Source organism: Pipistrellus hanaki (genome assembly GCF_964339955.1).
Source record: "Pipistrellus hanaki genome assembly, chromosome: 10".
Classification (NCBI taxonomy): domain Eukaryota; kingdom Metazoa; phylum Chordata; class Mammalia; order Chiroptera; family Vespertilionidae; genus Pipistrellus; species Pipistrellus hanaki.
The window spans coordinates 57,139,617-57,153,101 of record NC_140512.1 but is presented as its reverse complement, the minus strand read 5'-3'; the positions used below and the strand labels follow the sequence as shown (position 1 = coordinate 57,153,101).

General features: G+C 40.8%; 1 protein-coding gene across 2 annotated transcripts in view; it reads right to left on the bottom strand.

The window, feature by feature from the left end:
- Nucleotides 1–8,960: 8,960 nt before the first annotated feature.
- The window catches only part of ZNF800 (zinc finger protein 800), a 49,288-nt gene continuing 44,763 nt past the window's right edge, over nt 8,961–13,485 (bottom strand). Inside the window, exon 6 of one of the 2 annotated variants that reach the window (XM_084897637.1) lies at nt 8,961–10,824. In XM_084897637.1, coding sequence (XP_084753763.1) covers nt 10,644–10,824 — 181 coding nt within the window. In that variant the 3' untranslated portion in view covers nt 8,961–10,643. The remainder of the gene's footprint in view (nt 10,825–13,485) is intronic. The other variant, XR_014796213.1, reaches the window with a different exon arrangement.

The window sequence follows — 13,485 nt, the reverse complement described above, 5'->3', positions numbered from 1 at the left end:
GAACAGTAATGATCATGTTTGTGCTGCAACACCAGTGACACTACAGCGCCATGGCCACCCACGTCAGGGTGTAAACAAAAGCCTCCCCTAGAAATGGATGGGCATGGTCAGGAACAGCCCTGATTTGAGGAAGTAGCAGGGCTTTATCTTCTCCAAGTCTACACACTCTCTGAGAAGAGTGCAGTCAACCATCATTTCAGGAATTTTTATCCATAAGTGAAAATCATCTTTAAAATGCCCTCTTTGCTATTATACAGCTAAAATGAAAATAAATGTAATATACAGGGTGTCCCAAAAAGGTATGTACACTTTGAATAATTATTAATCCCCATGGGTTAAATCTGAAAGGAAAGAAATATCAATTGACCTATCAGAAAAAAGTGTGTATACATTTTGGGGGGATACGCTATAGATTGACACTAAAAGACTAATACCAATGTACACTGCTTGAAATGATAGTGAGTCCTGATTAGACTTCATTGTTCTGTTGAGAATGCATTTGTTAACTTAAGGGACTACTTGAAATGTGATTTTTGGTGGCAGCCTGGAAAACGACTGATGGCTTGCATTTCTGCAATACAAAGGTGAGAAATTTGAATCTGCTATAGATATTTAAACTTATTATCAATTACTGTAAGTAATTAAAGGAAAAAATATTGCCTAAAACAAATAAAAGATCAGTCTTGAAACCAAAAGTGTGAACAGTACCCTAACTGATGAATTCAAGGTTTCATTTTGCTTTTCCCAATTGTCAACATGAGACTTCTTTCCATCTTTAAAAATAATATGTAATGTAGTTCAAGTTTCTATGCCTCATTATGTTGTAAGAGTGTTTCGCTTTTATTAACATGTTTTCCAAGAACGCAGAGTTAAATGAGTTCCACAGATTCCACTTTATTTATAACCAAGAAGTCTGCATCAAAAGCCAAAATTTGTGTTTGTGGCCCAAACTATAAGATGTCAATATTCATGTCTCAATCTTTTGCTTATCCTACTAAACTATACTTTCTTTTCAACTATACTTCAATTCTCTTAATTCATTTCTATTAACTTACTCAAACAAAGTAAACTGAGGTGTTTTTTTATGGGGGGACAGGGGCAGAATAGTGACCGCTCAAAAGCAAACCATTTCTCCTCTTAGTTCTTTTATCATCATCTTTTCATTTTACATGAGAACCCAGAAGACAAAAAGAAAAAAATGTAAAGAGAGCATGACATTTTTAGAAGTTTAATTATTTTAAAGCATCTGCTTCAACAGGAAAATCAATCCTTTTAAGATGGATTTTCTCTAGTTACATATCTCTAGTTCTTCATTCCATTCCTTTGATTTTTATGTATATGATACAGTGTTGATGCGGGTAACTACTGGAAATAGTATATTGCAGAGGATGATCACCCAATTACTTAGAGATATTTCCTGGGCAATTAATCAAGAGAAATAATTTCTGACATTCTGTTGAACTTAATGTGCTGTCTTACATCTTAAATAGTCAGCAAATGTCTACATTCTGAAGTATGAATAGAAATATTTCTGAAGGCTGTGAACTTTCTCTTGCCCTTACTGTTTTCTTTCTTTCTGAACCTCAGCTCACATTTACTAAATACAGAATTTCTATTGGCTTAAATAGAGCTATATAACAGCTGAAATGTTTCCAGAAAATTAGCATTAGGCCATTGTGTTTGATTTATTGTGCACAACGATAAATAATCATATATCACAGAAGAATGAAAGTCAGGTAAGTGAAACAATAGCCAACTGCTTTTTTAAAATTTTATTTTATTGATTTTTCACAGAGAGGAAGAGAGAGGGACAGAGAAATAGAAACATCGATGTGAGAATCATCAATCAGCTGCCTCCTGCACACCTCCCACTGGGGATGCACCCACAACCAAGGCACATGCCCTTGACCGGAATCGAACCCGGGACCCCCCCAGTCCGCAGGCCGACGCTCTATACACTGAGCCAAACAAATCCCAGCAATAGCCAACTGCTTTTAAGTGTTGTTTTATCCTAGGAAACTTGAGTTTGCATATATCATTTTCAGATTTCTGTTAATGCTAAAACAAAAACCTACAAAGGAGGATTAATTATATTTTTTGCATGAAATCTAATTTCTACAAAGCACTTTAGAATATTTGGATGAAAGAAAGTGTCAGAGAAAATTATCAAAGCAATCAAATAAATTGCTGATTGCATATCCCTTTTACTTACAAACAATGAATGCTGTTAAAGAATGACATAAAAGTAAAATTGCAAATTTAAGGTTTGTAATTTGGGGGGAAATTTTCACTCAGCTCAAAATTGATAAACTGGTCATTAAGCTCTGCCAGTTAAAATCAAGGCTTTAATTTCTCGCCCTGGCCCCAAACTAGCAATGAAACTGCTTCAAAGGGAGTTATGTCAAGCATCTAAGCACCATGTTGTTTAAACATAAAACCGAGCCCTAGCCAGGTGGCTCAGTTGGTTGGAGCTTCGTCCCATACACTGAAAGGTTGAGGGTTCGATTCCTGGTCAGGGCACATTCCTAGGTTTTGGGTTGAATCCCTGGTCGGGATGCGTACTGATGACAATCATTTGGCGTTTCTCTCTATCTTTCTCCCTCTCCTCTCTCTCTAAAACCAATAAAAATGTATCCTTGGGTGAGGATGGAATAATAATAACTAAAAGTGAAATCTGACTTATGACAAGTCCAAGGAGAGGGACTTTAAAAAGACCACCCACGTATTTATTATAAGACCACCTACAAATGTGAGGCTACAGGGAGCTGGGGCCTGACTCTTACTTGCCTCAGTTTTCCGTTGCTGCTGCAACAAAAACACAAACTTAGTGGCTTAAAACAACGCAAACTATTACCTTACTGTTCTGGAAGTGAGGAGGCTTCGGCGTCTTAATTCTAGGCAGCAGCAGGGCCGTGCTCCTGGAGGCTCTAGAGGAGAATCAGCTTCCTTTTCTTTCCCGGCCTCTAGGGCTGCCATGTTCTTCCGTGCAGCGCTCCAACTCTGCTTCTATCACCACATCGTCTCTGGCTCTCCGGCCTCTGCTACTTAGAAGGACCTCTGACCACATTGGGCCTGGAGAACCCAAGGTCACCTCCTCCTTTTAAGATCCCTTTTAGGTCACGGTCCTTTTTGCCAGGTAAAGTCACGTAGGTTCTAGGGATCAGGCTCATTACTTTGCCACACACACACCTGAGGGGTACCTGCTGGCTAGCAGCTGGGAGCTGAGCCGGAAGACACAGCCCCACTGGGCAATCAGTGCTCCAATCCATGTCAGAGCAAAGGTGCTTTCCACGGAGCACATGATGTGGGCAATAGGGGTAAGAGAGAAGGGGGACCCAGGCAGTGCAAGGGGCGGACAGGCCTCAGAGGCGGCCAAGCGGCGGGGAATGAGGGAGCCGTGAGCTAGATCAGTGCTCTTCAGGGTAAGGACTGGCTCTGCTCCTCCGGCTGTTTGTTCCCTCTGATGTTAACTGTAAACAGCTGTAGGATGTTAAATTTTTAGCCGAAACCGGTTTGGCCCAGTGGATTGGCCTGTGGACTGAAAGGTCCCGGGTTTGATTCCGGTCAAGGGCATGTACCTTGGTTGCGAGCACATCCCCAGTGTAGGGGGTGTGCAGAAGGCAGCTGAATCAATGTTTCTAACTCTCTATCCCTCTCCCTTCCTCTCTGTAAAAAAAAATCATTAAAATATATATTTTAAAAAAACATAAAAAAAGAGACTACATACCAAAACTTTTGACATGAAGTCAAAGTTGTGTTGAGAGGTAAATGTATAGCCTTATGTGTCCTATTACTAAATAAAAAATGAAAATAAATGAACCAAGTCATTAATTACAAAGAAACATTCAGGAAAAAAAAACAAAAATAAACAAGAAAATAATAAAGAAGAAATTAATAAAGAGTAAAAGTTACATTAATGATGTTAAAAATAGAAAAAAATATAATTTCTAAAATAGCTAAGTGTTGGTTCCTTTAAAAGACTGACAAGACTAATTTTTAAAAAATGCACCTGAAAAGATTAGAAATGAAAAAAAATGTATAACTACAAATATAGACAAAATATTTTAATTACATATAGGAATCTACTAATAAACTTTCAAATTCTGTGAAAATGTGTAATTTTCTTTAACATTATTTTGTATTCTTTTAAATTTTATTTTATTGTTTAGAGTGTTACAAATAGTAGTACATATGTCTCCTTTTTTTCCCCACTGGCCTCCCTCCGTCCCCCTACTCACCAGCACTTGCCCTCCCCTCCCCACCCCCAGTATCTTGCATCCATTGGTTAAGCTCATATGCATGCATACAAGTCCTTCGGTTGATCTTTTACTCCTCCAATCCTCCCCTGCCTTCCTGCTGTAGTTAGACAGTCTGTTTGATGCTTCTTTACCTCTGTATCTATTTTTGTTCATCAGTTTATAGTGTTCTTTATATTCCACAAATGAGTGAGATCATGTGATATTTTACTTTCACTGACTGGCTTATTTCACTTAGCATAATGCTCTCCAGTTTCATCCATGCTGTTGCAAATGGTAAGAATGCCTGTCTTTTACAGCAGCGTAGTATTCCATTGTAAAGATGTACCACAATTTTTAATCCACTCATCTGCTGATGGGCACTTAGGCTGTTCCCAAATCTTAGCTATGGTGAATTGTGCTGCTATGAACATAGGGGTGCTTATATCCTTTCTGATTGGTGTTTCTGTTTTCTTGGGATATATTCCTAGAAGTGGTAATACAGGGTCAAATGGCAGGTCCATTTTTAATTTTTTGAGGAAACTTCATACTGTTTTCAACAGTGGCTGCACCAGTCTGCATTCCCAGCAAGAGGGTTCCTTTTTCTCCGCAACCTCTCCAGCACTGTTTTTTGTTGATGTGTTGATAGTAGCCATTCTGACAGGTATGAGATGGCACCTCATTGTTTTGATTTGTATCTCTCGGATGATTAGTGACTTTGAGCATGTTTTCATATGTCTCTTGGCTTTCTGAATGTCCTCTTTCGAAAAGTGTCTATTTAGGTCATTTGCCCATTTTTTTAATTGAGCTGTTTATCTTCCTTTTGTTAAGTTGTATGAGTTCCCTGTAAGTGTTGGAGATTAAACCATTGTCGGAGATAACATTGGCAAATATGTTCTCTCATGCAGTGGGCTTTCTTGTTGTTTTGTTGATGGTTTCTTTTGTTGTGCAGAAGCTTTTTATTTTGATGTAGTCCCATTTGTTTATTTTCTCCCATTTGTTTATTGCCCTTGGAGTTGTGTCAGTAAAGATATTGCTATAACAAATGTCTGCTGTTCTGGTGCCTATGGCTTCTTCTAAGATTTTTATGGTTTCCCATCTTACGTTTAAGTTCTTTATCCATTTGAGTTTATTTTTGTGTATGGTCTAAATTGGTGTTCTAGTTTCATTTTTTTTGCAAGTATCTGTCCAATTTTCCCAACAACATTTATTGAAGAGATTATCTTTACTTCGTTGTATGCTCTTGCCTCCTTTTTCAAATATTAATTGAGCATAGTGGCTTGTGTCAATTTGTCTAGGCCCAAATCACAGAAGAAAATTGAAATGTTTTCAGAAATTTATCTTCTGCCCTTAAAAATAGGTTGGGCCCTAAACAATACTATGTGTGAGTTCCTCCAAACCTTCAAATAATAGGCAATTTCTATATTCTATACTAATCTAGAAAATAGGACATTTCTTTTTTGCAATCTGATAAAAGAATATAAAAATGTAAACTATAGTCAAATCTTATTCATGAATGTAAATCTAATTACCCTAAATAAAATGTAAAAACATGAATTCAATATTATTATACTGAAAGAGAGAAAAAATAACTCACCATGATGAAACAGGATCCATTTCATGGAGAAATAATCCAATATTGAAAAATCTATTAAAATAATTTATTGTAGTAATAGGTCCAGGGAGTAAAACCATGCGATAATTTCCAGTTTCCAGTATTATGTTTAATATAATTCAACAACAACTTTCAATAAATGTTTAGTATACTTGAACCAGGAAATCACTCCATTCATCTGGTAAAGACCTCTATTTCAGTCCAACAGCTAACATTAGAAACTGATGAAATATTAATGGCATTCCTTGAAAGTCAGGAAAAGAGGAAAATTAATACCATCATTTATTTAATATATGAGGTATAAATATTGTAAAGAAAGAGAGAAAATCACCAGTAATTGCACTTCAAATGACTATCTACCTAAAAGAGAATCAACTAGCAAGATTAATGAAAGAGTTCACAAAAGTTGCCAAATACAAAAATCAATATGTTGACCCTGTAAGGAGTGACCAGTTATTAAACATAATGGGAAAATAATCCCAACAAAGATATGAAATACCTATTAATATTATTAATAAGGAATACGCGGGATTTACAAAATTACTGGGGAATATATAAAAAGCCTTCAACAGCCTTGACATGTGACAATTACCTGAGTGGAAAAATTAATATTACAAAGATTACAATTCTACCCCAATTAATCTACAACATTAAAGCAAATATAAACAATATGCCAATAGAATTTCTTTTGAAACTTGATGAAAACATAACTAATTAATCTTGAAATATAAATGTACATATATCGCTAAAATTATTTTGAAAAAGAAGAATGTTTACCCATTATAAAAGTAATCACACAATAAAACAAATTATAAAAATCACAACGTAAAATGACAGCATGGTTCAGGACTAGAGAAAAATATCAAAAAAACAAACAAATAAAATCCAGAAACACTGCAAGCATATGTAAGAATTTAATATTTGATAAACATGGGATTTTCAAAATGGTGAGAGAGTTTTCAATAAATGATGATGCAACAACTAAATAAATATTTAGAGCCTTAGTCACATCTACATGAAAAATAAATTTCATTTAAAGATTTAAATTTAAATTTTTTAAGAAAATAGACAAATATTTATATAACATTGAGATGGAGAAGTCTTTTTTAATACATATTACCAAAAGCAGAAATCATGAAAGAAAAGATAAATTTATATAAATTTAAAATGTAATATTTCTATATGAATTAAGTTGGTACATATATAATAGGGGCAAAATGTCTGCAGCATATAGAACAAATGGCTAGTGGTTTTAATATATAAAGAGTGCTTACAAATCAATAAAAAGTGAACTCCCAAAAGAAAAATTAGCAAATGTGTTTATTCATTCCTTCATCAGTTACTTATTATGCACCTAATATCTGCCCAGTTTTGTTTTAGGATCTGGGAAAACATTGCTGAAGATCTAGACAACAGACACAGTCTCCTTCCTCATTCATTCCAGCATGGCAAACTGTTAACCACACACACACGCACACACGCACACACACGCGCGCGTATGCACACACACACACACACACACAGTAAATAAAATAAAGTTCTAAATCGAGATAAGGAATTTGAGTAAAGAACTGAGGAAAGGGTAGGAGAGAGGCTACTTTCAATCAATGCTCTGGGCAGGCCTTTCTTAAGATGTTATATTTAACCCTAGCTAGTTTGGCTCAATGAATAGTGTCAGCCCATGGATTGAAGGGTCCTGGGTTCTATTCTGGTCAAGGGCGCCTACCTTGGTTTCAAGCTCGATCCTCAGCCCTAGTCAGGGTGCTTGCAGGAAGTAACCAATTGATATGTCTCTTTCTCTCTTCCTTTCACCCTCTCTAAAAATCAATGGAAAAATATCCTTGTGTGAGGATTAACAACCAACCAAAAAAGGATGTTATGGTTAACCTACCTAAAAGACAAGGTTGTCATGGAGGAAGAGGATAGCCAAGGAGAGCAGCTTAAGCAGAGATACAGTGTTTACTAAGTCCCTGACCTGCAGAAAAGGGCTCGGCATGTTGAAGGAACCAGTGTCGCTGCATCATGGGCAACAAACAGAGGAGCGTACATGGGGTTTGAGATGTAGGTAAAGTCCAGATGGTACAAGTTCTATGATCACTGAAGGAGTTTAGATTTTATCTAATGAGAACATTTTACTCAATTCAATTTATGAGTAAGGTCATTTTTCCATTCTATCGAGAAGTGTGTCTTGGGTCAAGAGTGGGAGCAGAGAGCCCAGGAAGGACTGACTGCCAGGTAAGAAAAGAATATTCTTCAGGATTAAGTGGTGGTATTGAAAATGGAAAGAAGCAGACAGATTAAAGATATATTTTGAGGATAAAATTGATAGCTTATGCTGGTCTAATCGATGTGAGAGAGGTCATGAAAAGAATCAAAGATGATGCTTGGGTTTCTAGCTTCAGCAATTGGTTGGATATATATAAAAGGCTAATATGCAAAGTGACCCCTCGGGAGTTTGACCAGGAGACCGGGAGTTTGATCACTTGCTATGACGTGTGCTGACCACCATGGGGTGGCGCAGAATAAAGGAAGGCCCCAGCCAGCAGGCGGAAGGCCCCAATTGGCTCTAATCACTGGCCAGGCTTAGGGACCCTACCCATGCACAAATTTTGTGCACTGGGCCTCTAGTTTATTATAATAGGGAGAAATGAGGGAAATAAGTTTGGGGTGAGAATGAGGAATTAGATTTTGGACATGTTAAGTTTGAAAGATCTGTATTATCCAAAGAAGATATTGAGCAAGCAATTAGACATTTGAGTCTAGAACTTATAGAAAAGGTCAAAGTGGGAAACACATTTAAAACTCAGCACTGAAACCCCTGGAAATTGATATGATCACTCTGGAAAAGAACATGGGAAGAAAAGAAGAGCCCAAATGGACATCAGAAACCTCACCAGGGGACAGACTCTCAACGTAGGAGCTGCCCCGTGGTGGTCAGTGCACTCCCAGGGGGCGTGGTGCTCAAGGCTGGTGAGCACAGTGGCAGTGGCAGGAGCCTCCATGGCAGTGCTAAGGATGTCCAACTGCAGGCTTAGGCTGACCACCCCCCCTCACCCATGGGAGCCTCCCACCCCTGTGCATGAATTTCATGCACCAGGCCTCTGGCATAAGGATAATTCCATCAAGAAATTTGTTTCTGAAGGACAGCTGAGAAAATGGCTCATGATGGAAAAGATGTGCACAAGGGAAGGTTTGGTTAAGATGGAAGTCACTGGAGCATCTCTGCACTCTGATAAGGATTCACTAGAGACAGAGATTGATGGTGCAGAAGAGAGAGAAATGGGATAAGTTCTCAAAAACGCGAGAGGGGATAGGATCCAGAGCTCAAGAGGAGGAGATGGCCTTTGAAGCCTTCTCCCTAGTCACAGGAAGAAGATGGTTACCGAGATAGGTGGGTTGGAGGCGGGGGTCTTGTGGTGAAAAGATGAGGAAGTGTGAATGTAATATCTTCTGTTTACTAGGGGAAATTGGAGTAAACTGGGAGGAGAGAGGGTGTCAGAAATTTTTGAGATTAAGAGGTGTAAATAGTAGTTTTAGAGGAAACTGACACTGGCACCCATCTGAGGTTTGAGATAATCAATGGAAAGTAATACTGGCTGGAGGCACTGTGTGCTTTTTTTTTTTTTTTTTTTTTTTTTTTTTTTTTTTAAGAAAATGTTCGATTGTCTCAGTCAGGTGTGTGGAAGGCAAATGGGATGGCTCACACAGAGTTGAGATTTTACAGAAAGGGACATTGGAAGAAACTCAGGTTCAAGGCTGCTGAGACTATTGCAGTTCAAGGAGGAGGATTATGGTGATGGACCGTGGGATCTAGGCTAGAAAGGAAGGGAGGGAATCCAAGAAGGGGCTTCTAAGTAGTGGGAAAAATGAAGTCAATGAATTAGCTGTGGACAAAGGATCCGGAAGGGTAGGACAATGGTGATCAGGATGGAATGTCTGATAATGTGTCAGCTCAGGGCCTCCCAGAAACAGACACCAAGGCAGGGTTCCACTTGCAGGAGTTTTATTGAGGTAACATCAGTGAAGGATGAAGGGCAGGAATCAGAAGCAGGGGGTGGGGGCCTTCATACCACAATGCAAGTCGGACGCCTAGGGAAGGAGACAGGGTTGGGTAGCAGAGCTGAGCCTCCCACAGCAATTCTAAAGAGTTCGGGCTGGGCTGCTGAGGGCTTTGGAGGAGTCAGGCCTCTCACTGAGGGGCTCTGGTGAAGGACTGGGAACCGGCTGGGCAGCACCTCAGCCATCCAGACAGGCCGGGATTCCTCCGGAGGGCGGTAGAGGTGCAGGAGGCGCCAGGGCTGACTGGGAGGAGGAAGCGGCCACTGGAGATGAAGTTACCGGACGGGGCTGGGTGCGGGAGTTCAAGGCCAACCCCAGCAATGCATCCCACAGCTGCAGACGGTGCATGGGGATGTGCATGGTGTGAAACCCGTCTTCTGGCCCAGGGAGGCTGGAGGAGGCGGACACCAGAGCGGGCCTGGTCTTTGCAGAACCGGTGAGAGGCCTAGCTGGGCGGCTGATAAATTACGTGGAGGAGGGGAGGGGATGGCATCGTCCAGGGGCAGGGATCTCAAAGCCAGGGCGGGCAGGCAGGGTGAGCAGGTCATGCTCCGCGAGCAGCACCGGCGGCGAGGCCGTCCTCCCCCGCCGCCCTAAGGCACGGAGCCGGGGGCCGCGGCCCCGCTCGGGTGAGCCGGTCCTCGGGGCTGCCTCCGGGGCTCGCCGGGGAGGAGGAGGAGGAGGAGGGTCCGGAGGCGGCGCGGCGGGGCCGGAGGTGCTGGGTCGGAGCGCGCTCACGGCGGCGCGGGCTGGCGGCGGCCGCGGGCGGCGAGCTGGCGCTCCCGGGCGGCGCCCCCGCGGAGCTTGGCGCGGCAGCTGGCGGCGGCCTGGCGCGTGGTGACGGCGGCCGGCGGGCAGCGGCTCCCCGGGGCGGCGGGGCGCGGGGCGGTGCTGCGGGGCGACGGCTTCCCGAGGCTTCGGCCGGGCGGCGGGCGGCAGGGTCCCCAGGGAGAGAGACAAAGACACGCCGGTTAGAAACGGGCATCGCCGGCGCCTCCCGCCCCCGGGGCCGCGGCCCCGGCTCCGCGCGCCGCGTGCGCCCAGCAGGTGCCCGGCTGCGGCGTGGGCACAGGGCACCTGTGCCACCGGGGAGACCGCGGACAGCCCGGCGCAGCCCCTGGGAACGGGCACCAGCGCCCTTCAACTTGTTAGTGCCCTTTGGCCCAGAAATCCTAATTTCAGAATTTCCCCTTAAATCACAGTGATGAATACATTCACAATTTTCATACAGGGTATTCAGGGCAGTGTCTATACTGATGAAAAATAATACCCAATCATAGTGAACTGCAAGGAATAAAAAATCAGCTCCATCCCCATTTGTGGTGTGTCTATGCTCGTGTGTCCATGTATACATACACAACACACCGCACCTGTATAAAATAGTGGAAAAATTCCAAGATGTTAACTGCTTATCTCTGGGGATGAGGCCGCAGGTAACCTTTATTTCCCAAATTGTAAACAAGAAGCATATTTTGTTTTTGTAATAAAACTACAGGCTTATACTGTACCTCAAATCTAACTGCAAAATAAAAAATATGATGAAAATCACAAATTTTTAAAAGTATAATTCAATAAAAGGTTTTTTACTCTATTCTTATATACTCATTTTTTTCTCCCAATTCAAGTTTATTAAAATAATTATTTCACGTTGTGTAGCAAAGTGGATATCTAAAGATTTTACGGATTAATGAATGGCCTACTGAACTAGTTTATCTCCTCAAAGGTTCTAAGTAATCACAATATTACAGAGCAGTTTATCCCTTAACCATTACGTTTATCAAAACTGTCTTTTTTGAAGTTTTACCCCATTTTACTCTATTAAACATTTGTACTTTGGGAAAAGGAGAGGGAATGCTTTCTGGGCTTCTAACACGCTTAATTTGATTATCTTCACAGATCTGGGAACACAAAGTTTGCAAAAACAGAAAAAAGTACATATATTTTAGAACCAATATTTTAGGTAATACCAATGTTTTGCCAATGTATTCAATCATTTTTCTCTTTTATTTGAACTTGTAGGAGCGAAACTAAAATATTACAATGAACTAGAGACTGAACTTAACATCTTGGTCTTCCAATCATAACAGATTAAAAATTTGGGGCAGGGAATCTGTTTAGCTAACCCATATTCCAGGAAAATACACAGGATGAAAATAAAAGTACACTAATATGGCACAGGGACAGGGTTCCAGGGATGTTATTGAATTGACAGAAGATCCATCATAAGTTCCAGTGATATTTCACGCCAAAGTGACCTCAGAGTTGATTTAACTTAATAATGAACAAATCTGAACTCAGATGTTGATTGGAATGTGACTTAAACCACACCATCCTGCAAGTTTCCTTCCCTCTGAAGGTACTGGATAAAAATTAACATGTGTAAAGGCATACCTTTAGGAGAGAGAGAGAGAGAGAGAGAGAGAGAGAGAGAGAGAGAGAGAGAGAGAGAGAGAGAGAGAGAGAGAAGAGAGAGAGAGAGAGAGAGAGAGAAAGAGAGAGAGAGAGAGAGAGAGAGAGAGAGAGAGAGAGAGAGAGAGAGAGAGAGAGAGAGAAATTATAAAATTTATGAAGATAAACCCTAAGAGGCCAACTACTCCTGAACAAAAAGAATTCCTATTTTTTTTTAAACATTTTCTCCCCTCAAACCTTACCACCAAATGATAACAGGTTTGAAACAGAAGAGTATTTATTTGAAGGACTATTGCCCAACTTTCTATCCATAGAGCAATTTTTTAAAAAATATATATATTTTATTGATTTTTTTACAGAGAGGAAGAGAGATGGATAGAGAGCCAGAAACATCGATGAGAGAGAATCATCAGTCAGCTGCCTCTTGCACACCCCCTACTGGGGATGTGCCCACAACCAAGGTACATGCCCTTGACAGGAATCCAACTTGGGACCTTTCAGTCTGCAGGCCGCCGCTCTACCCACTAAGCCAAACCAGTTTCGGCAATAGAGCGATGTTTTTGATATTTTGAGTGCCTATTGTCTCAGCCATTTAAACGCACACAAACATGAGCTCAATCTAGAAAATTACCTTCAGATTATCAGAATAACTCAGATACAGGAATCCCTGAATCCCTAAACCATCCCACACCAGGACTGCCAAAGCTTTCCTTTCCACCATATTCTTCAGCTGAGCTAATTTCCTGTCATTCCTTTGCTCAAATTCATCCCGAGCACAGAAATGCACACACAATGTACTTTATTTTACTGCACTGGAAACTGACTTCCTGAACGTAAGAAATAAATAAAAACATAATTTACAAAGGATTCTGCCTACCTCATATTATTATTTTTCATGGGGGGGGCGGGGGGGAGAGAAGTGACTTCCTGAAAAAAAAAATTAAAAATAATTCTAACTGCTCAGTAGTAAATTCCACTGAATTTTGGCCCACTGAGTTGAAATTGTGACGTGGTCTTTGAAGACAGCAACACATACATCATTTCTGATAACTAAGTGCAACATTTTTTCCCGTGGTAACAAGTGTTGAAATCCTCGACTCAAAGGTACGTATCCTCAGCACGCTTTGTCAGGTTACGGTAGCCTCTATCCCAAACACTACATCCCTC